Below are 21,138 nucleotides of genomic sequence, written 5' to 3' on the forward strand. Positions count from 1 at the left end.
TACATTAAAATTCTAAAATAAAATACAGGGTGTTTCATAAGAAATGTTTAAGTTACACCCCAAATTGTAAAATACTGGAAATAAAAAAAAAATAGAAGTCAACTATTATAGAAGATTAGTTGAAGTTCCCAATTTAAAGTTTTCTCTATATCTAATAATGGTCATGAGATAATGGCACAGCTAGTTCTTCACCTAATATACAAGTAGCAATTTGACTGAACATTGAGTTTGACTCTAGAAGACCTCAAATAAAAAGGTGCAATGGTCCCTGATTTGGGGGTTTCCAAAGAGATTTTACCATGATAATAGCCACTTCCTTCACTGAAAGATTATAAAATAAAAATGTAATAAAATGCCAGAACCTACTTACCGTTGTTGAAGAAGGATTCAGGAAGACCAACGTCTCTTCTAACGGACTCCAAAGCTCTGCGGATTGCAAAACTGACGGAAATTGACATTACAGTTGGAGCCTCAGCAACAGCTACAATAAAGTTCAGACCTAGGATAAAACAATGTATATGCCTGCCATATACATTATTGATGATGTCATGGCATATTTCAGTTAAGGCAAGAAATAATTAGATATTTTCCCTAGATCCCTAGATTTAGCCTGTCTACAGCATCTTTCCCAAATGTCGCCATGGTCACGTAGGTAGGCAAGTTACAGGGTAGGTTACCTGTCTCTAGTGTATTTCAAATTACCTTATCCTGCCTGCCAACTAACTTTGTGTGAGCGGCCTAATGACAGCTGCTCAGCAAGTAAAAAATTGTTTTTGTTTGTTTTAGAACTTAAAAAAGCTCTATAGAGTTTGGATGAAACCAACAGGTGGAACTCAAATATAACTTACCGTATGTTTAAGCATTACATATTTTATTTTATTACTTTATTAAAGCGATGTCATTTTGTTATTGCAAGCCTGGCATATAGTGAAGAAGAAAAATTGAAATTGAATTATCTGTTGGACGTATATCTCAGAAGGTATTGTTGTACTTATAATTCCCTTTTTTGGACATTAAGTTCAGGATTAAAAGTTTAATTTGCTATTGAATCAAGAACTTTGTCACTGTATAATTTTGTCCTAGCCACTCATTTTATTTATTTTTTCAAACAGAAATGAGTTTGTCACTATGCTAAATCTCATTTTTTAATACTCGAGTAACCCACAATCACTTACTTTTAGAACCATAAGGACCGGTGGCGGCAAGTGCAGTATTTGAATCCTTATTGAAGTAGATCCTCCAATCTTCAGGAATATCTTTTGCTCCCAGTACCTTGTACTCCTGAAGAATCATTCATTAGATTTGAACAAAAATTGGAGATTTAATTCAAAACTATTGTACATGTAGCTTGAATTCGAGCAATAGCAAAGTATTACAGGAAGTTATTACAAAACGAATAACAGTCATAACTTCCAATGAGTTTAAAAGAGTCAACTCAAGGATTATGTAACTAAAGGAAACACCCATGTAACAGTTCGATATAATCAACATTTCTTGAAAATATTTTATCATATTTTCAAAAAGCTGATCTTATATTTTAGTGTTTTCTACAAAAGTTTCCCACTCAAAGCCGAAAATAATATACCTACACAAATAATATTAACGAAAATAATATTTTTTGTGTTATGGAATAAGGTTGTCCATGTTTATCTTGTCATTGATAATGTATCCTGAATGGTACCACTATTGTTGCCAGTATTGTTTACAAATTTCAGTAATTTTTTATAAATAGAGATAAATTTTGTTTTCACCACACTATGATGTTTTTAGCTGTTTTACATACATTAATTGGTGGCTGAAAGTAAAGTTGTGCTGGCCATGCCAGCTGTCATCGTCATTTGGTCATCAATTTGGACCGAGCAGGTTTTTACATCCCTAAGGCCGCAAAATCAGCTGCCTGCTTACTTAAAACTTAAAACATGAATGCATATTAAATACATAATCAGTATCCATAGCATTGATTAACCCTGGCCGACAGACCGCCACTGCTCGAGCGAACACCATTACCGCAACGATACGTTGAACAGCCGTAGGTCTCGATGGTGAAGTGGATAGCGCACCGGGCTGATAATTTGGAGGTAGGGGTTCGAAATCCACCGGAGGCTTTAACTTTTTGACTTGATTTTTTTCATTATCAGCAAGTTTGGTTGATTTGGACTGATCCTACGCACAGGCTTCCAGCCCATGTAGGCTTATATTTCATAAATGTTTTATATTGAATATCTCTTTCTGTGAAACCTACTTACTATACATTATCATTATTTCAAAGTTTACATGCATTTTTTATTATCTTATTTTTGGCAATAGCACCGTAAGTAAGATTTCACTGGAAGTGTGTTAGTTTACATTTTCTACCGTACAGTTCAGTACTATTTTTTTGAAATAAAGTTTATTTTGATTTCGATTTTTTTATGTTTAATAGCATTGAAAAGTTATAAGATTTACCAACAGGGTGCAGCACTATTAAGTGTTTTGTTTGAACTTATGACAACAGCTAATTTTAACTAAGCAGCAACAAAAATCTGTGATAGAAGAAAATGAGGATTGTCAAAGTAGGATTGTACCAGTTACTGTATATATTTATGTTTTTATTTAAATATATAAAATCATCAACTTATTGACTTTCATCTTTTCTTCATAATTTTAATAAAAATTTATTCTGTTTGTAAGTTTGTTTTCCCTGGGTATAGCGGCTAGTTTTGAATCAATTAAATTATATCGAATCCTTAAACTGGAAAGAGTGTTATGAGTGACCATAAACATTAACAAACATACAATTCATTGATAATTTACCCATGTGCGGTCAGTTTTGAGCAACCCAGTATCAGGATCAAAAATGAGTTTCTCACAAGTGAAGTGTCCCAGACCCATCACAAATGCTCCCTCTATCTGGCCTATGTCCACCACCGGGTTCAAACTCTTGCCTAGGTTGAGTAGAATATCCACGCGAGGTATCTGAGGAAAGATTATTGAGATCATTATGGTTGATATAAATAGCTAAAAATTATTCAAAATTTTATTAAGTTACACCGGAATAATAAATACCTCCGCCGAATGATACATCAAACCAGGAGACAAAGTGAATTTATATTTGGCTGATTGGCTTTTCACTAAAGCATTTTCAAACTGAATAAGCTATAGCTGCTAAATCAACTCGAATAAGATGGAATCTCAAGCTACTTCATCGTACAAGTTTGACTTTGAAGCATGTGCTGTATAGTTCATAAAGAATCAGTCCTGTCATTTTTAACACGTTCGCTTCGGTACGTCAAATGGCAGGCGTATCCCCAGGGCGGCGCAAACCGCAGTGTCGAACAAACCCGATTGCCGCGTGTGATTGTCTTTCCAATTTCAGTCTGACGAATAGCAAATAACGTGTGGGGATGTCCTGCTTTACGACGAGATCCGAGGTAGTTCGCTAAACACCCAAAGGTAGCAGCACTGCTTGGAATGTAGCCGGTCCCATTGGAATTGTATTGCCAAATGGAGGGAAAAAGACGGGACAAAAAGTTGATTTTTAAGCTTGCCAGATGGGGATTTTACAGGGAAATTTACTACCAACCTACACCACAACAAAATGCAAGTTATACACTACACGCTAACGTGGTATAGGTCCACTTTCGACCGACGCTAGAGTAAAAACGAAGTTATACAAAAGGCATTACCCAATCGGGAATGGCCGCACTCAACGTGTTAAGCCACATGTCACATACTTCGTATAAAATATTATTTACTTTTAACCATAGACTAACCAACACAAGTAGACTTCTCCTCCCATTGTAAATTTTTATGCTTGTTTTTTGTGTTTAATTCATGTACATCGACACTGATCGCTAGTGTAGACAAAATTTTGTTTCTATTATTTTAGTGTTACCTATTTTTATGATTTGTGCTTTTTACTGTTTGGTTATATAACTAGGAAGCCAGATATCGTTTATGATTAGACCATTTTATTTGGTTAAACAAGGTTTTAAATGACTGAAATAACAAGAAACAAAATTTAAACAAAACACAATTAACCTCTACAGTGCAATGTATAGAACTAACAATAAAATTGGCTTCAGCTGTTCGATAAGGAAGAGAAATCCAATAAGGGAGTGTGTATTATCTATGTTTTAACATAAGTTCAAAATTAAACTAAAATTGAGAACAAATTGTTTGTGGAAGGAGTTTAATTTACATTTGTAACTTTTAGTCCATATAGGGGAAATTTAATTTGACCACTAAGAGAACTTGGTATCTACACATTACTTTCAATGGTGGATATCCCAACACTTATCTCCAATACAGAACTATTAAAACTTCTATCCATGTTAACTCCCTATTCCACCTACCCTATGTTCTCCTGTCAAGCAGTCTATTTCTACTTCAGTTACAGTAACTCCATACACATAATAATCCACCAAATCACATTGCGGATCAAACCTGAAACAGTTTGAAAATTGACGACTAAAGATAAAGACCAAAACACTTGCCACAATGTTTTACATAATATTTAACCCTAGAAATGAAATTTTACCTAATGAAATACCACAAGCTGTGATAAAAAAAAGTCTTCAAGAGTGTGAGTGTGTTTGTATTTATATTTTATACACCTTAAATGTTTTTCAAAATAATATTTAATTGAGTATCCATCTAAATATGGTTGAAAGTTCAAATGCTTAATCTTTAAAATACTTAAGTAGCTATTAAAGTTTAGTTCTGGCATCATTAGCCTTAATTTGTTGGGCTACCTATTGATCAGTAGTTCTGATGCCTTAATTTGTTGGGCTATTGATCAGTAGTTCTGATGCCTTATTTTGTTGGGCTATTGATCAGTAGTTCTGATGCCTTAATTTGTTGGGCTATTGATCAGTAGTTCTGACGCCTTATTTTGTTGGGCTATTGATCAGTAGTTCTGATGCCTTAATTTGTTGGGCTATTGATCAGTAGTTCTGATGCCTTAATTTGTTGGGCTATTGATCAGTAGTTCTGATGCCTTATTTTGTTGGGCTATTGATCAGTAGTTCTGATGCCTTATTTTGTTGGGCTATTGATCAGTAGTTCTGATGCCTTATTTTGTTGGGCTATTGATCAGTAGTTCTGATGCCTTATTTTGTTGGGCTATTGATCAGTAGTTCTGATGCCTTATTTTGTTGGGCTATTGATCAGTAGTTCTGATTCCTTATTTTGTTGGGCTAATGATCAGTAGTTCTGATGCCTTAATTTGTTGGGCTACCTATTGATCAGTAGTTCTGATGCCTTAATTTGTTGGGCTACCTATTGATCAGTAGTTCTGATGCCTTAATTTGTTGGGCTATTGATCAGTAGTTCTGATGCCTTATTTTGTTGGGCTATTGATCAGTAGTTCTGATGCCTTAATTTGTTGGGCTATTGATCAGTAGTTCTGACGCCTTATTTTGTTGGGCTATTGATCAGTAGTTCTGATGCCTTATTTTGTTGGGCTATTGATCAGTAGTTCTGATGCCTTATTTTGTTGGGCTATTGATCAGTAGTTCTGATGCCTTATTTTGTTGGGCTATTGATCAGTAGTTCTGACGCCTTATTTTGTTGGGCTATTGATCAGTAGTTCTGTTGCCTTAATTTGTTGGGCTATTGATCAGTAGTTCTGACGCCTTAATTTGTTGGGCTATTGATCAGTAGTTCTGACGCCTTAATTTGTTGGGCTATTGATCAGTAGTTCTGACGCCTTAATTTGTTGGGCTATTGATCAGTAGTTCTGACGCCTTAATTTGTTGGGCTATTGATCAGTAGTTCTGACGCCTTAATTTGTTGGGCTATTGATCAGTAGTTCTGACGCCTTAATTTGTTGGGCTATTGATCAGTAGTTCTGACGCCTTAATTTGTTGGGCTATTGATCAGTAGTTCTGATGCCTTAATTTGTTGGGCTATTGATCAGTAGTTCTGATGCCTTAATTTGTTGGGCTATTGATCAGTAGTTCTGATGCCTTAATTTGTTGGGCTATTGATCAGTAGTTCTGATGCCTTAATTTGTTGGGCTATTGATCAGTAGTTCTGATGCCTTAATTTGTTGGGCTATTGATCAGTAGTTCTGATGCCTTAATTTGTTGGGCTATTGATCAGTAGTTCTGATACCTTAATTTGTTGGGCTATTGATCAGTAGTTCTGATGCCTTAATTTGTTGGGCTATTGATCAGTAGTTCTGATGCCTTAATTTTGTGCATGCCTGCGCAAAGAAAATTTCAGAATGGACAATCCATCTGAGTATCTACCACCAACCTCAAGACATTCCATCTCAAACACAACCCTTCTGTCAAGTCTGGAAGTGTTTTAATGTGTTTATGAGAGTTTTCAGAAAATAATAGAAAAACTTAATCAAAATAGGTACAAAGAATTTTGTCAAGTTTAATGTATCAGCCTACAGCTACAATAGTAATAGTGTCCATCCCTCAGTTATCTATATCAACCGTAAAGGTCTTCATAAAAAAGTAGAGCTCAAAAAAGACATGCATATTAGTAGAATTTTTGGAAGGAGCAAAAGTGTTTAGCTATCATTATTTTGTATTTGTGTAAGACCATTGGCAGTTTTTACTTTTTTGTATGGAAACGGTCCAAAACTTGGCCTTTTAGAATGTCAGTTTTTTAATAGCATCAATCAATGTCCCAATAGCAAATGAGTCCAGAATTAACTTCTCTTTAGGATCGAACCAGCAACCTTCCAACTCAAGCACTTTAAACTCTTGAATATCATTTTGAGTTGTTCGAAGCATGTTGTAACAAATATTTTTTTGATTGATTAAACCTTACAGTTGAGGGGGTACAATGAAAAAAAATCTTACATGAAAGTGGCATTGAGGTTGATCCCCTTCAGATAGGCTTGTTGTATCAGTTGAGACCAGGGTAACTGAGGACTGCGTACCAAGTCCAACCTCTTGTTGAGCTCCTCGCAACACTTCCTGATTCCCTGTAAACAACATAGTAACTGGCCAATCTGATGGGCTTGAGACAGACTTATAGAAAGCCTAGCATCTGATTCCCGGTGTGTAACATTTTATCATAGCCATTTCATCTTCCTGGAGACTAGTTAGTTTCAGTCTCATGAGAACATTTTTAATTTGTTACTAATTCATGTCTATTAGCGAATTTCCCATATAGGGAATAAGCTATTACCGTAGGTCTCATGGTAAGACCTGGACCCAGGACCGATTTACTTTTTCGTATTGAGGTCCCCAGAGGCCAAAAACACCATCCGTTCAAATTCATATATATATATACTTATATATTTATCGGTGTCCGTTAGCACAATAACTCGAACAAAAATTATCTGATTTGATGAAATTTTGTATAAACGTGTAAACCTACATTTATTCTAACGAGTTCGCGAACCAGCATGATCGGACCATGGGAACGGGGGTTTATGGGGGGTTTTATGGGGTAAAAATGGGGTTTTCCCATTTTTGACCCTAAAAACTAAAAATTTTGGAATTTCTTTTGCAACCATTTTATAGAGCTTAAAAAATAAATAATTTAGTATATTGAAGCACCGTTGTATTCCTAACGGTCGCGGAGAAAATTCAAAAAAGTGTAATTTTAAATTTCAATGTTATTCTTATGGAGAAAATGAAAACTGATGTTGTTTACTTGTTTATATATGTCGATACAATTTGGCAAATTTATTTATTTCATCCTATACTATTGACATATCGTCAAAAAACACGTTTTACCTTCCCCGTAGCAGCAAACCTAAGCACTCGTTAAATCTAATGCTATTTAAATTGTTAATAAATATGTATTATTTATGGAAATATTTTAGTAAAAATGTCTGAAGTTGAAATTCGCTTAGTCTGCAGGTTTGCTGCGGCGGGGGTATTTTAGTCCTACAGCCAACATGAAAATAAAACAGCAAGTGTGCATAGAAATTGAAGAAAGTGTGTCTTACAGAATTGAATACTACCAGTGATGTGATTAGCAGAAAGATTGATATGAGGAAAACCAATTATTAATACATTGAGTGCGGTAAAAATGTCAGTAGGTGCACCGCAGGGCCTGAAATTTTTTTTACATAAAATCCTTCTTTTTTAATTCCAGAAGCAAGGATCCAGGCTGCAAACTGCGTTTCTAGCCGTTTTTTCCAAAAAAATGGCGTCCAAAATCGACAGTCACTGGTGACCGGGCCGGCCTGCGCAATAACGTCTGTAGGCACCAGGACGAGAATACTCCATTTTTTCCTCATAAACACAAACACTGTATTTCACACTAAAATTGTTAAATAGCACTATAACTAATATTTACAATTATATACAGCCCCTTTCCTCCCTCCTAAACATTGTTTATGTCACTCACAGTGAATCATGGAACTGCCAATAACAATTGGTATTGGGGAGTCAATTTTTATTGAAAGTCACATTGACTAATATAATAAACATTAAATATACTGTTGTGGTTGTGTTGTAAGAAAAGCAAAAACACAAAAGAAATAGGTCAATAAATGTCCAAATTCAATAAATTTGCAAGTGGAAATTTATTGGTCTCGGCGGACCGGCTCCAGTCCATGGGAACGGTGGGCGAAACACATACAATAAAGTTTATGTATTAGGTTATGTAACGCTAGCAACGAACACGCAATAACTCCGGTCCTCTCCAATAGGTCGCACCACGGACTGATTGATTTGTTTCAGCGGGGTACACAGGTGACTGGGCTGACCTGGGTGAGTGTCCCGTGATAACTTACTTATGTGTTAACTACTGTATACTAGCAGTATCTACCTCACAATGTATTTATCTTTAACGGTACTAAGCTACTCACATAGCAGATCCCATCAGTTGTTGTACTAGAGGCAGTAAAAGTATCATTTGGAGAAACAAAGTTGTTGGTGGGTTTCACTTTGACCAACTCCAATGGAACTCCCAGCTCATGAGCAGCAACCTGAGCTGCCTGTAAGTAAAAATATTGTCATTTTAAAATTCAAAATTTTAAAAGTAAGGGTATTCATAGTTTAAGATACAGTATTAACATATAACTCGGTATTTAAGTGGTAGACGTGATCTTGTAAAACTCAAAAGCTGACCGGGTTTTCAAGATTTATGTTTCAAAACTGGACCAAACCAACACTCATTGACCATTAAATTTACAGCTGATTGGTCTTAGTTATTAACTCACAAGACATTTTTCTACACATTGTACACCTTTTTTTGTAGTTTGAGACTCTGCTCTGCTTCCACAATACTGCTCATCTGCCTTTCCTCTGCTAGACATTCTGGTTTAAATATGTACAATACTTGCCTTTAGAGGATGATAAATTGATAATGATTCACGACTATAGCATATAGTCCTGAAGTTATGTATCCCCAAACGAACAGTACATGGTGCCAATCAATAGAAGACTTTCACTGCTAGACTGTCACACTCCAGTTATGCCAGCTGCAGTGGCGTAGCCAGGTTTAGAGCGCCCTGGAGCAGGGATGGCTCAAGCCGCCCCCCAGTACCGGGGGGGGGGGGGGGGTCCATACCATTTTTCGTCTGAGAAAAATTTTGAACAATAATAATTGTAAACTGGCGTCTTTATGCAATCCAGACATAATAATTTGTAAAACATGAATTGGTATTTTAATTTGGTTTATTATATTTAACCTACTTGATTAGGGACTTATCCTTACTTAGAAATCTCCTCAATACAGGATAGCTTTACCAAGTGCACGTAAACAGCGGGAACTGAGCAAAGGACGCGAATTAAGAAATGGCGGGTAGATGTCGGTGACGTTTAAGCACTTAGTTAGAAGATAATGCCCGTCCAGGCATTATCTAAGGCATAATTGAAGAATACAAACATAAATCCTGCTTTCCTTCTTTTACAGGATTTTTGACATTGGGTAATAACTAAATCGGGTTTTGGCGGGCCTAGCAGCTTTAACTCAACTCTCTGTTCAAAATTTACCACCTCACAAACCGCATACTTGTAGAAATATTTTTAACCGAATTCATAGTTCATTATTAGCACAAAACAACACTTCTAAAGAAACAGTGGTATATTAATAAATTAACTCGAATACCGGCGCGAGCGGCACGATACCTCCCCCTCCTCTTCATCTTCCTTCCGTCCCTATCACACTTGACAACAACATAGGAAAAAAATCCTAGCCTGTCGCGGCCCCTGCATCCTAGTGCTTGCCGCCCTGGAGCTACTGCTCCACTGTCGCTAGATCGCTACACCACTTACCATCTGTCCAAAAAAACAAAAAAGACCGTCCTTTAAGACATATTCAGAAGCACAACTTCATATGCAAAAGTTGCCACATATTTATTTACCTTAGTATTCATGCCTTGCCCCAACTCTGAACCTCCATGACTAATAGCTACTCTTCCATCCTTGCTGTATATACTGACAAGAGCATGGTATCTGCCTTTAATTTGGTTGAGGAACTTCATTGGTACTATTGAAATACCTCTTTTCTTCCACTGGTTACTCTGAAATATGTAGTTACTAAATTAAACAATTAGTGGTGATCAGGGTCACTGCAAAAACGTAGATTCACATTTAATTTTTTATTGAAAAGTACGAGGAATACCTTTTGCGCTAATAATAAAATATACCTAAAACTCCCACTTGTATTAAGTATCTCATGTTGTAAGTAGTTGTTTTTCTAGGCCACTTCATGCAAATCAAAATAAGAAGGTAACAATACCTGCAGATTGCCTGGTCCTGGAACATCCAACAGTAATACGCGTTTCGGTATATTGTTATACGATCATCAGATCCTTTTTTACAAAACTTGAAGTTTTTCGACTCATGATGTCACGTCGAAATTATTGATACTCGACACTTGAAATGACAGTGGTCAATCACTATAGGTCATGTTCTTCAAGTTAACGTTGTATTATTTATTATTTATATCATTTGCTTATTGTTCAACTTGAACAGATTGTAAATTAAATAAAGTTAAAAAATATATATATATATATATATATTTTGTGACTGTGTTTTTTAAAACTGTGAGGTGACATCATGAGTAGAAAAACTTCAAGTTTTGTAAAAAAGGATCTGATGATGGTACAACAATATACCGAAACGCGTAATCCTGTTGGATGTTCCAGGACCACTATAGGCAGTCTGCAGGTATTGTTTGATTTGTATTAAGTAGTTCAATTGATCAAAATAGGAACAAGAAGATGTGTTCCAACAAAATGAAAAACTATGAAATCCCTTGTTCATGTGGCATAAACTACAAGAGAAATATATTGAAATATATTGATGCCAGTGAAAGTGAAAAACGAGCACATAAAAAAAGTACCGTATAAAGGAGAGATAGACATGTCTCAAAGATATGCGACCACGATCTGGAAACAAACCATTCATTTGGGTAACCTGCAAAACTCTCTACAAGAAGTAAGCTATGAGGAAGCCTAGAGCTTCAGAGATGCTATTCATGGTTATTGAACACAAGCCACTTTCACAAGTAATGGTTGATGTTAGTACTGTTAATTAAAAATTTTTAAAAGAAGAGGTAGGTAGAGAAACTAAGATATAAGGAGAGATAATTTTACTGGCTTAAACAGTAGGCCTGCCCTCGCTCCTGCCTGTCCTCCAAGAACACTGGATCACATTCATGGTAAGGAGTTTGACCCACGTACGGGCAAAAAAGTAAGTTTTTCCTACCCTGGGGAAGGTCTCGCAAGACTCCCCAGGGATTAGGACGATTTGTATTTTAGTGTGTTAGACATTGTAGTGTGCTTGAAAAGTCTCAGAAATAAATTACTCAAAAAAGGTAAGTGAAGTTTTCTGTTTGTTTACTCACAGCATTGTACGCTCTGCAGGCTGCCAGCCTAGTGTTGTAGTCTGCTCTGGTCTTCACCTCTGCCACATACCCGGATATAGGACTTCCCACCTCCGCATTGCTCAGTCTCACTGACATAGGATCTCTCTTGACTGTCATAGCAATGTGTTCCATTATGTGTTCAACAAGTCCTGTAGCACCTAGTGTTCCTGGTCAAAACATTTCTTTAATGTACAAATTTTATCACGTTGTTCAATATAATACAACATGGAGTATACAGTAATTATTATTAACACTAAAAACTGTGTAAAAACAAAATCTGTGAACCGTGTTTTATTGTAGTTTATTAGTAATTTCTCACTGGTTTATATTAATAATAGTATTGAATAGCATATCATTTGAAAGATTATTAAATGACCAAGTTTTCTATGCATTTCAACATTGCATAGATGTAGGTTTATGTATCAAAGTGGGCTCATGAAAGTTAACGTAATTAATTAATTAAATGCAATTTTTACTTTATTTTGGATATAACCCGGACTATGTAATGGTATAATTGTTGAATGAAACCTTTGATTTAAAGCAAATTTAATATTCTTTCCAATGATTTTAACTATAACTCTCTAAAGTAATTGGTCAAGTTTTTATTACATAAATTGGGGAGCAAAGTCTAATAAAATAAGAAAAACACAAAATCCACCATTACAGCCAAACGGTTGAAAATCGGACATGGGTTTATAGGACCTTTTTTGTTCCTTTTAGTGAGTAGATATATAGTCAATGGTAGAACATACTGGCAAAGTTAACACGCTTAGTAGAAACTCACCCTGTATAAACGTCATTATAAACATTAAGAAAAACAAAACAACTACACGCTTACCACCAAAGAAACAAACATTTAACATTGATTTTAGAAATAAATCCCAACTGTGTTCATCTTCATTTTACAGTACTGTATCTCTTTGGTCTAATTTAAGGGACCTATGTAGCAAAACAATACTACCTCATTATTCGACATTTAAAAAGGTTAAATTCAAGTGCAAGTTAGTTGAAATAGGAGTAAACATATTACCAACATGAACGAGCTAACCTGAAAACAAGTTAGCGCAGCGAACGATTTCCAACCTGAAGGTGAGTGAGCGTAGCGAACGAACTTCAACCGGGACGTGATTGAGCCATGCGAATACTTATGAAGTTAAACGGGGCAAAGCCCGTGGGTACAGCTAGTAGGTAATAAAAGAAAAGATAAGTAGCAACTCTATGTAAAAACCCTCAGCTATAATATTGTACTTTGATTTAAATTTAAAAATTAGAAACTTATTAACAAAGTAACTGGTTTGTAAGCATTATCTCAAATTTGTAAAAATGCACATAGATTATCTCCTTGTAAATAATCAACATCTATATCTTTGGGCCAAAAAAAAAAATTGTAAACAAAAAGCTATTAAAAAAATTCAAATTAGAACATGCCAACATTGTTGTTATAACTCAGTTTCCATGAAAATCGAGTGATAAAAATATCAATTAGCTCAATTTTGAAAACTCAAGGGCAAAGCTTTAGTTGATACAGCATGGGTTGTAGAATCTTACTTATTTCTATTTCCAAAGTCGATGACTCCATCACATAATTTTAATGTGCAAACCAGCTGTGTGGAATCTTACTAATATTATAAAATGTGAAAGTTTGTGTGTTTGTTTGTTTATGTGTTTATTTGTTTGTTTGAAGTTCAATCACGCATTTAACCACTGGTCGGATTGGGTTGAAATTTGGTATGATGATAGCTCACATTCCCTATTAACATATAGACATATTCTTATCTCAAAAATCCTTTTGGGCTCCGCCCCGGTGACTCTAGAGTTTCCTAAGTTAACCTTATGAGTATTCATATTTAAAAGGAAATAATTATTTTGTACTAAAATGGAAATGGGACATCTATATGTCATAGTATAGTTTTCAGCAAAAGTTTTATATAATAATCTTAAAAAATATTATCTGTGTGCTAAAGTCAGAATTTGTTTAAGATACCTCAACATAGGGTACACAAAACAAAAGGAAGAGTAATAAAATACCTGGAGCTCTCATAAAGGTAGTCGTAGCCTTGTCAGTTAAAACATCGTAAGCGTCAACATTCCAAGTGCTGCTGTCGTAAATGTTCGGGAATGAGGGGATTGTAAGAGGAGCTGTGATCGAGTCGTTGAATGATGCTCCTTTGTCATTGTAGTATTTTATTTTCAGACGTTGAATAACACCATTATTGTCTACTTCAACCTAGAGAAGGATTTCAAACAATCGTGAAAAAAATCACAATGTATTAATACTTGTATTTATAACTTTAAAAATGAATTCTTCATTGATTTGCTAGTCAAGCCATTAATAAAATACAAGTTTTTGCAATCCTGGTAACAACTTTATGGATTAATTAAAAATTTAAAAACTGGCATACAATTACAAATATTGTGTTCAATTCACCAAAGTAAATCTTTAAGTCCTTTATTATATGGGTCTTTAAGCCCATGTTGTCGAACTAAGTATATAAGAAAGATACATTTTTCACCCAAGCAAAGACATAGGCTATCCTCACCTTATACTTGGAGAGCATGTGGTATCGTCCTATGGCAGACCTCATGTTTTGCTCCAAATCCATGACAATCCTCACTGGCCGCTGAAGTAGATGAGCTGATAAGGCTGCTGCACAGGCTGCTATGTTCGGACGGCTTAACTTACCACCAAAACCTCCACCACATCGTAAAACCCGAACATTTATCCTAAAATAGAAATATTATGTGTTTAGTACAGGTAGCTATCATGGGACTGTCCTAAGAATAAGAAGGAGAAACGGTTTCTATTTGGCCAAACTAATTTCAATATCACTCATAATGTGAAGGAAACTATAATTTTAGACATTTTACCTTACAAAACACTTTTAAACATAATTTAAATAAAATAACAACTACCTGTTGACAGACATGTTGAGAAGCTCTGACACAGCTTCTGCTACTGTCTGTATCCACTGAGTGGCCACAGTTATGTCTAGAGTGTTTTCTATTGGTCTGACAACTGTGGAGTGAGTCTCATAGTGATAGTTGAACTGTCCGTGGTACTGGTAGTCTCCTGTGATTGTGTGAACGATGTTCTCTACACACAGTAATACATTATCATTATACAATTTAAGAGTACAAAATTTCACTTATGTTTCTGTAGTTTTATACGACTGAGATATGGCTTTAATTGCTAACAATAAAGATTATTGATTCTTGGTCATTGGGAGATGACCTCGTTATGTTGTTGAATCGGCGAATATATATTGGCAGACGTTTCTCAGATTATAGTTTGCCCCAAATTAAGATTGCTGCAAAGCAACCAAAATGTCTATCATTTTACCAAATCATTGATGCGGTCATTTGATGAAAATCAAGGTTCGACACTCTACTTTTACCGAGAAAGCCAACCATCAGCTTTTTTTTAATAGATTGGTTCAAGTTATAATAATTATAAGTGTGCTAAAATGTTTCAGAAATATCTCAAAATGTGGGCTATTTATCAAATATTGTAAAATAAATCTCCTCATTGTATACATATAAATATTGTATTCCATATTGTTAGTATGAAATAAGTACCCTATCCTACAAGGATGTCTTACAAGGTTTCTTGTATTTTGGAGGCTACATTGGTAATTTATGTCTCATTTTCAAGTATGAAGGAAAAGTACTTTTCTCTACAGTAGGTTGTATTGATCCCTGGTACACCACTCTGTCTGTCTCCCCAGATGCCAGCACCTCTTGTACGGTCAACAGAGGTTTCCTCTTGTTTGTGTAGGTCACCTTGACTCTAGCTGCAGCGTAGTTGGCCAGTTGTTGAGACGTAGCCACAATCACCCCAACAGCCTGGCCAGCGTACAAAATCTCGCCATCTACAAACAGCTGTATACATTTTCGATAAAACAATTTGTTTGTAAAATTCAGTAAAAATTTCCTTGATTGAGCATCTATTGCATGCATAAAATGTGTATTTGCTGTTTTCTGTATATTTTCAACTAAGTTTAGTTGTACCTTTTATTTAATTTTCTCAATTTTGTTTGTAATAAGCTGTGATCAAACCATCTAAAATAACTATCTTTTTTCATAAACATGCCTCTTTCCTTGAGATTGCAATACTTCACAAAAATATCTCCAGAGAATTTCTGCATGATTATGATCAAGATCAAGCAACATTTCAGACTACAACTACCCTAAATTGAATAAAAATTATTAAACATATCATTCTTAGCTTAGTTTCTAGAATCAGGTAGGGTAATTGCCCCAATTCTAGTGACACCCTTTAAAGTGGTGATTGTTGCATATAATAACTATTGGGACTATGTTTATTATATTTAGTACTCTTTGAATTCCTTATGAGCATTTAAATGTTTTTGTTTAACATATGGTTTTCTGTTGTTCATCTATATATCTAATTCCGTAAGCCCAAAATTTTACAATGAAATTGTGAGCGAACGGGAGGACGTAGAAAGCTGGGAGAGGTCTCATTTTAAAGGTCTCAGCATGAAATTTTGGGGAAAAATATTCATTTTTCTTAATTATGCACCAAACTGTCGTTACGGAATAAAATAATTCACATTTAAATAACATGGGAATCTAGGTCATGTGCTTTGTTTACTTTAAAACATGTGGTTTAACTTTATTTAAAGCATATGATATGTAATATGTACTGTAATATGCATACTACAGGGTGGGGCAGGGAAATATCCCTACTTTTAAGATGGCACTGTGAGTAGTGGGGGTGTGCTGGAGGAATGGGGTTGGGCTCAAATGAAGCTTTTGTTTTGGGAATTTCTAAAAATATCACTATCAGTAGTAGATATGGCTTGTTCGAGTGAGCAATGTGCTTTTGCACTCGAGATGTATTTTTTTTTTTAATCAGTCTATTGTTGCTGTGCAGGTACCATTGGCTGTCGGGTTATCGGGTGGCCTGTCGCAAAGCTGTTACAATTTGGTGGGGGTGAATTACTTTCATGTATGTGGTGGTGTATTGCGAAGGATATTTGGAGCTCAAAGAACCGTCCGGAGTCCTGAAAACATTGACCTTGTCAGAAGATCGATTTTGCAGTCTCCTCAAAGTTCTGCTTGTAAGCATGCATCCGCGCTGGCGTTGTCTAATCGTACTGTGCCTCGTATTCTCCATGAGGACCTACACCTCCATCTATACAAGAGGGTAGTTGCTCATGAACTCACACAACGGGACTGGCAACAACGAATGCAGGCATGTGAAATCTTAATTGCGGGACTACCTCACGCTGCTCGGGTTTTGTTTAGTGGCGAGGCACACTTCCATATTCCTGGAGCGGGTAAATAAGCAGAATGTGCTCTATTGGAGTGATGCTAAGCCTAGGGTGGTTCAAGGGAAGACCCTAGATGCCTTGAAGGATGCAATTCACCTTGAGGTTGGCCGCACTCCACAACAAATGCTTCACAAAGTTATGATGAACTCCAGAACCAGAATACAACAGTGTATTTACGATTAGGGACACCACTTGCAGGATATGCTGTTTAAAACCAAGTAAAGTTATATTAAAATAAACTCCCAGATGTAACCTTTTAATCTCAATAAAAAGTTTGGTTCTAACATTTTTGATTGTCTTTTAATTTACCTTTAAAATTAGTGATACTTCCCTGCCCCACCCTGTATTATAAATTTGAAATAGACTTTTCCCTAATTTTAAGGGTCTGGATTGTTTAATGGAGTACGATTTGTTGTGTTAGGTATGTCTGAACAAAGTGTAAAGTTAGAAGTGGTTACTGGAGTAGGCAAAGGGGACTTATTTTTCCATGCCGAAAATAAAACTAATATCTATAGATCCTGATATGCCGTTTAAGTTTACAAGTATTCAATTCCCATTGCGATTAGCTTTCAATATTACTTATTATTAAAGCAAAGGACGAGGCCGAACCCGAACAAAAGTTGGCATTTATTTGAAGAAAAAAATAGTGTTTACCCATGGTCAACTTTATGTTAACCAGGTAAGGCGGCCAGATGATGTCAAAATAGTACTAGAATCAAATAAAGACGAATGAATCAATTAAAATGGATACCATACAACAAAAATGTTGTTTTCAGAGAGATTTTGTTATAAACTAAATACAAAATACAATATTTTTCTGTCATTGTAATTAGCATTTTACAATCTGGAGGAAGACGTTATCTCTATGTGTTTAATCTAAGTGAATTTGTCTATATTCAAAGAGATTTATATATATATTTAATTAATAGTCATGAAGATTATAATTGAAAATGATCATTAGTTGTATTAATGATTAGACAGTTGTTATAATACCGGATGAACAGTCTTTTGGAACTGTTATTTTAAACAGAGCAGATAACAAAATGCATTATGCAGGCATGTAATAATTATTATACATATTGTATACAAAAATGTTAAACGATCGAGTTGACAAATGGAGATCAACCCAATGGTTCAAGGTTCAACCCATGAGACAAAATATTTATACATATATAGGGGCTATTGCCCCTAAAAGCCACTAGTTAATCTATATATTAATAACTAGCAGAGTACCCGTCCTTCGTACGGGATTGGCATATAAGTGTAAAATGCTTATTACAGTTATACTCAAGCTTTGTGTTTGCAATAGGGGAGGACACGATTTGATAAAATTTGCTTCTTTAAATTTACGGTATACTATAGTATTACACACCTACCATGGCCATATTCTACCACGTCACCTAAACAATAGAGAAAAATAAATTATTAAAGATTTGTAAAATATCACAAATGATTCACGAAATAAAAAAAAATAAAAGTAACTGTAAACTATCCTACTTTGACAGTTCTCATTACATATCATAGTTTTTTGTTGTTGCCTAGTTCCAATTTGCTGTTTCCATAAATGCAAAAAAAGTAATACTGCTGCACCCTGTTGGTAAATCTTATAACTTTTAATGCTTTTGCATGCGATAGAACCAACTTTTTAAGTTGAAACAGCTGACTAAATTATTTTATTCCCTTTAAATATGAATATTCATAAGGTTAAAATGGGGAACTACAGAGCCACTGGGGCGTAGCCCGAAAGGATTTTTGAGATAAGAATATGCCTATATGTTAATCGGGAATGTGAGCTATAATCATGTCAAATTTCAGCCCAATCCATCCAGTGGTTTATGCGTGATTGACCTTTAAACAAACAAACAAACAAACAAACACACAAACTTTTACAATATTATTAAGATTATGTAAGCCGATTCTTTGCGTCAAAATTATGGGCGACTGGGAAGTCGTAGAATGACGGGAGGGCTCAAATTAAAGGCCTCGATCCCGTGACAGCGGGAAAGTATAGTGAAAATCCCTAAATTTTAATACAAAATTAGATATAACGTAAAATGTTCTCCATAAGAATAGCATTAGAAGCCATTTACTCCTGATTTATGTTTACTTCAATACAGCTGATCACAATTTATCAATAAGCCGGTACGCAATATTAACATTTGGATGACTTAATTGCCAGTCAATTCTGCAATGTACTATATAAAACAACGTTACCTACAATAATTTAGACTTTTTAGTTGTGTACGTTATAGAATGTTAAAATAAATTATTTTACTGTAAAACTTTTCAGATTTGTGTATTTTTAACGTTTAACATGAAATAAACTTGACCACATTGACTAAATAAACAACGATTCAAGATTAAATGGAAAACTTCTGCTTTATTAGCGAATTTCCCATATAGGGAATAAGCTATTACCGTAGTACTCATGGTAAGACCTGGACTCGGGACCGATTTTTTTTTTGTTTAGAGGTCCCTAGAGGCCAAAAATAGCATCCGTTCAAATTCATATATATTTATATATATATATATGTGTCCGTTAGCGCGATAACTCGAGCAAAAATGATCCGATTTTGATGAAATTTGGTACAAACGTGTAAACCTACGTTTATTCGAGCGAGTGCGCGAACCAGCATGATCGGACCATGGGAATGGGGGTTTATGGGGGCTTTTATGGGGTAAAAATGGGGTTTTCCCATTTTTGACCCAAAAAACTTGAATTTTTGCAATTTCTTTCCAAACTGTTTTGTAGACCTTAAAAAAACAAATAATTTAGTATATTGAAGCGTTTTAATTCGCCTAATGGTTACGGAGAAAATTCAAAAAAATTGTAAATTTAAAATTCCCATGTTATTCTTATGGAGGATAAGTAAACTGTTGTAGTTTGCTTATTTAACATATTTTTGCCCAAATTTGGAAAATGTTTTTATTTCTTACTAACTATTAACATTTTACATAAAAAAAACACTTTAACCCTCCCTGTTGCAGCAAACCTGAGTATGTGTTAAACTGATTTGATTTAAATAGGGAATAAATGTGATATTTTTAAGGAGACATTTTAGTGTAAATCCAATCAGGCAAATGGAAATTCGCTTAGTCTGCAGGTTTGCTGTGGCGGGGGTATTTTTATTTCAAAACATATGTTCAAGATTTATTCTACACTTTCTTTGTAAATTTACTAACATTTTAAATTTGGGATTTATTGTAGTCTTTACAGTAGTCAATATTTTGTATGAAGTGGAATAACTCAACGGCTACTCTTAGAAAATAACCTGGGAATAAAGATGCAATGGGTCCGTACAGGAAATATATTTTGTTAATTAAGTAAGTACTATGACGAGTTCCAATGGGCGGAAAACAATATTGATGGTGATTTTAAACTGGTACTGTCTGTTGCTCTAAGAAAAAAAAATTAAAATAATATAGCCTAGCATGTATGATATATAATAGTAAAGGGAGCATCCACATATAATACTAAAACCTAGAGGTAGTTTCCGTATCTTTATGTTTCTTAAACACACGATTAGGTCTATTTTGATAGAATATGTAAAGTCAATCGCACCTTTAAGAGGAATACAACCACATAAACTTACACTTAATTGTATTTTTTACGTTGATTAGAACAAAATCTAGGGTTAAGTTTAGTCAATGGAATACCTTTACTTTGCACTAATTGTGTTAAGCCTTAACAAAAGGAGTATAAGTTTAAAATATAAATTGGGTAGGGATGCTAATTTAGCGGTTTTGACTAAGAACTAAGCTTATCTCAAGTCACCTTTATTTGCCTTTTCATATTTGACGAAAACAATTTCCAATATTCCAATCAGGGAAGCCTTTTTTATCACCATTAACCACAAGACCAAAGCTACCTTTGGAATGTACTATCTATTCTATATATAATTCAGTTTTTAAAATCTTTGTACAACTAAATCTAGAGTTCTACTGAACCGATTTTATTAATTAATGGGTCGTTGGAAAGCTTAAGTCGTGTAGATTTGCAAATAATTATGAAAGTTTGTTTTCGTTATGATTTATGGTGATAAATTAAAGAAAACGGGTTTTCCATAAG

At 34.9% G+C, this 21,138-nt stretch overlaps 1 protein-coding gene across 1 annotated transcript in view; it reads right to left on the minus strand.

The window, feature by feature from the left end:
* The window catches only part of LOC129000398 (xanthine dehydrogenase-like), a 46,634-nt gene that overhangs the window by 614 nt on the left and 24,882 nt on the right, over positions 1 to 21,138 (minus strand). The window contains exons 11-22 of the mRNA XM_054427363.1: positions 15,444 to 15,654; positions 14,689 to 14,869; positions 14,316 to 14,499; positions 13,804 to 14,002; positions 11,755 to 11,942; positions 10,268 to 10,426; positions 8,768 to 8,896; positions 6,801 to 6,925; positions 4,335 to 4,425; positions 2,794 to 2,955; positions 1,176 to 1,281; positions 371 to 481 (exon numbers count right to left, since the gene is read on the minus strand). Coding sequence (XP_054283338.1) covers positions 371 to 481; positions 1,176 to 1,281; positions 2,794 to 2,955; positions 4,335 to 4,425; positions 6,801 to 6,925; positions 8,768 to 8,896; positions 10,268 to 10,426; positions 11,755 to 11,942; positions 13,804 to 14,002; positions 14,316 to 14,499; positions 14,689 to 14,869; positions 15,444 to 15,654 — 1,846 coding nt within the window. The remainder of the gene's footprint in view (positions 1 to 370; positions 482 to 1,175; positions 1,282 to 2,793; positions 2,956 to 4,334; positions 4,426 to 6,800; positions 6,926 to 8,767; positions 8,897 to 10,267; positions 10,427 to 11,754; positions 11,943 to 13,803; positions 14,003 to 14,315; positions 14,500 to 14,688; positions 14,870 to 15,443; positions 15,655 to 21,138) is intronic.

The sequence above is a fragment of the Macrosteles quadrilineatus genome, unplaced genomic scaffold, assembly GCF_028750875.1.
Source record: "Macrosteles quadrilineatus isolate MER2022 unplaced genomic scaffold, UCM_ALF_1.0 Scaffold_8__2_contigs__length_117827958, whole genome shotgun sequence".
Lineage (NCBI taxonomy): Eukaryota > Metazoa > Arthropoda > Insecta > Hemiptera > Cicadellidae > Macrosteles > Macrosteles quadrilineatus.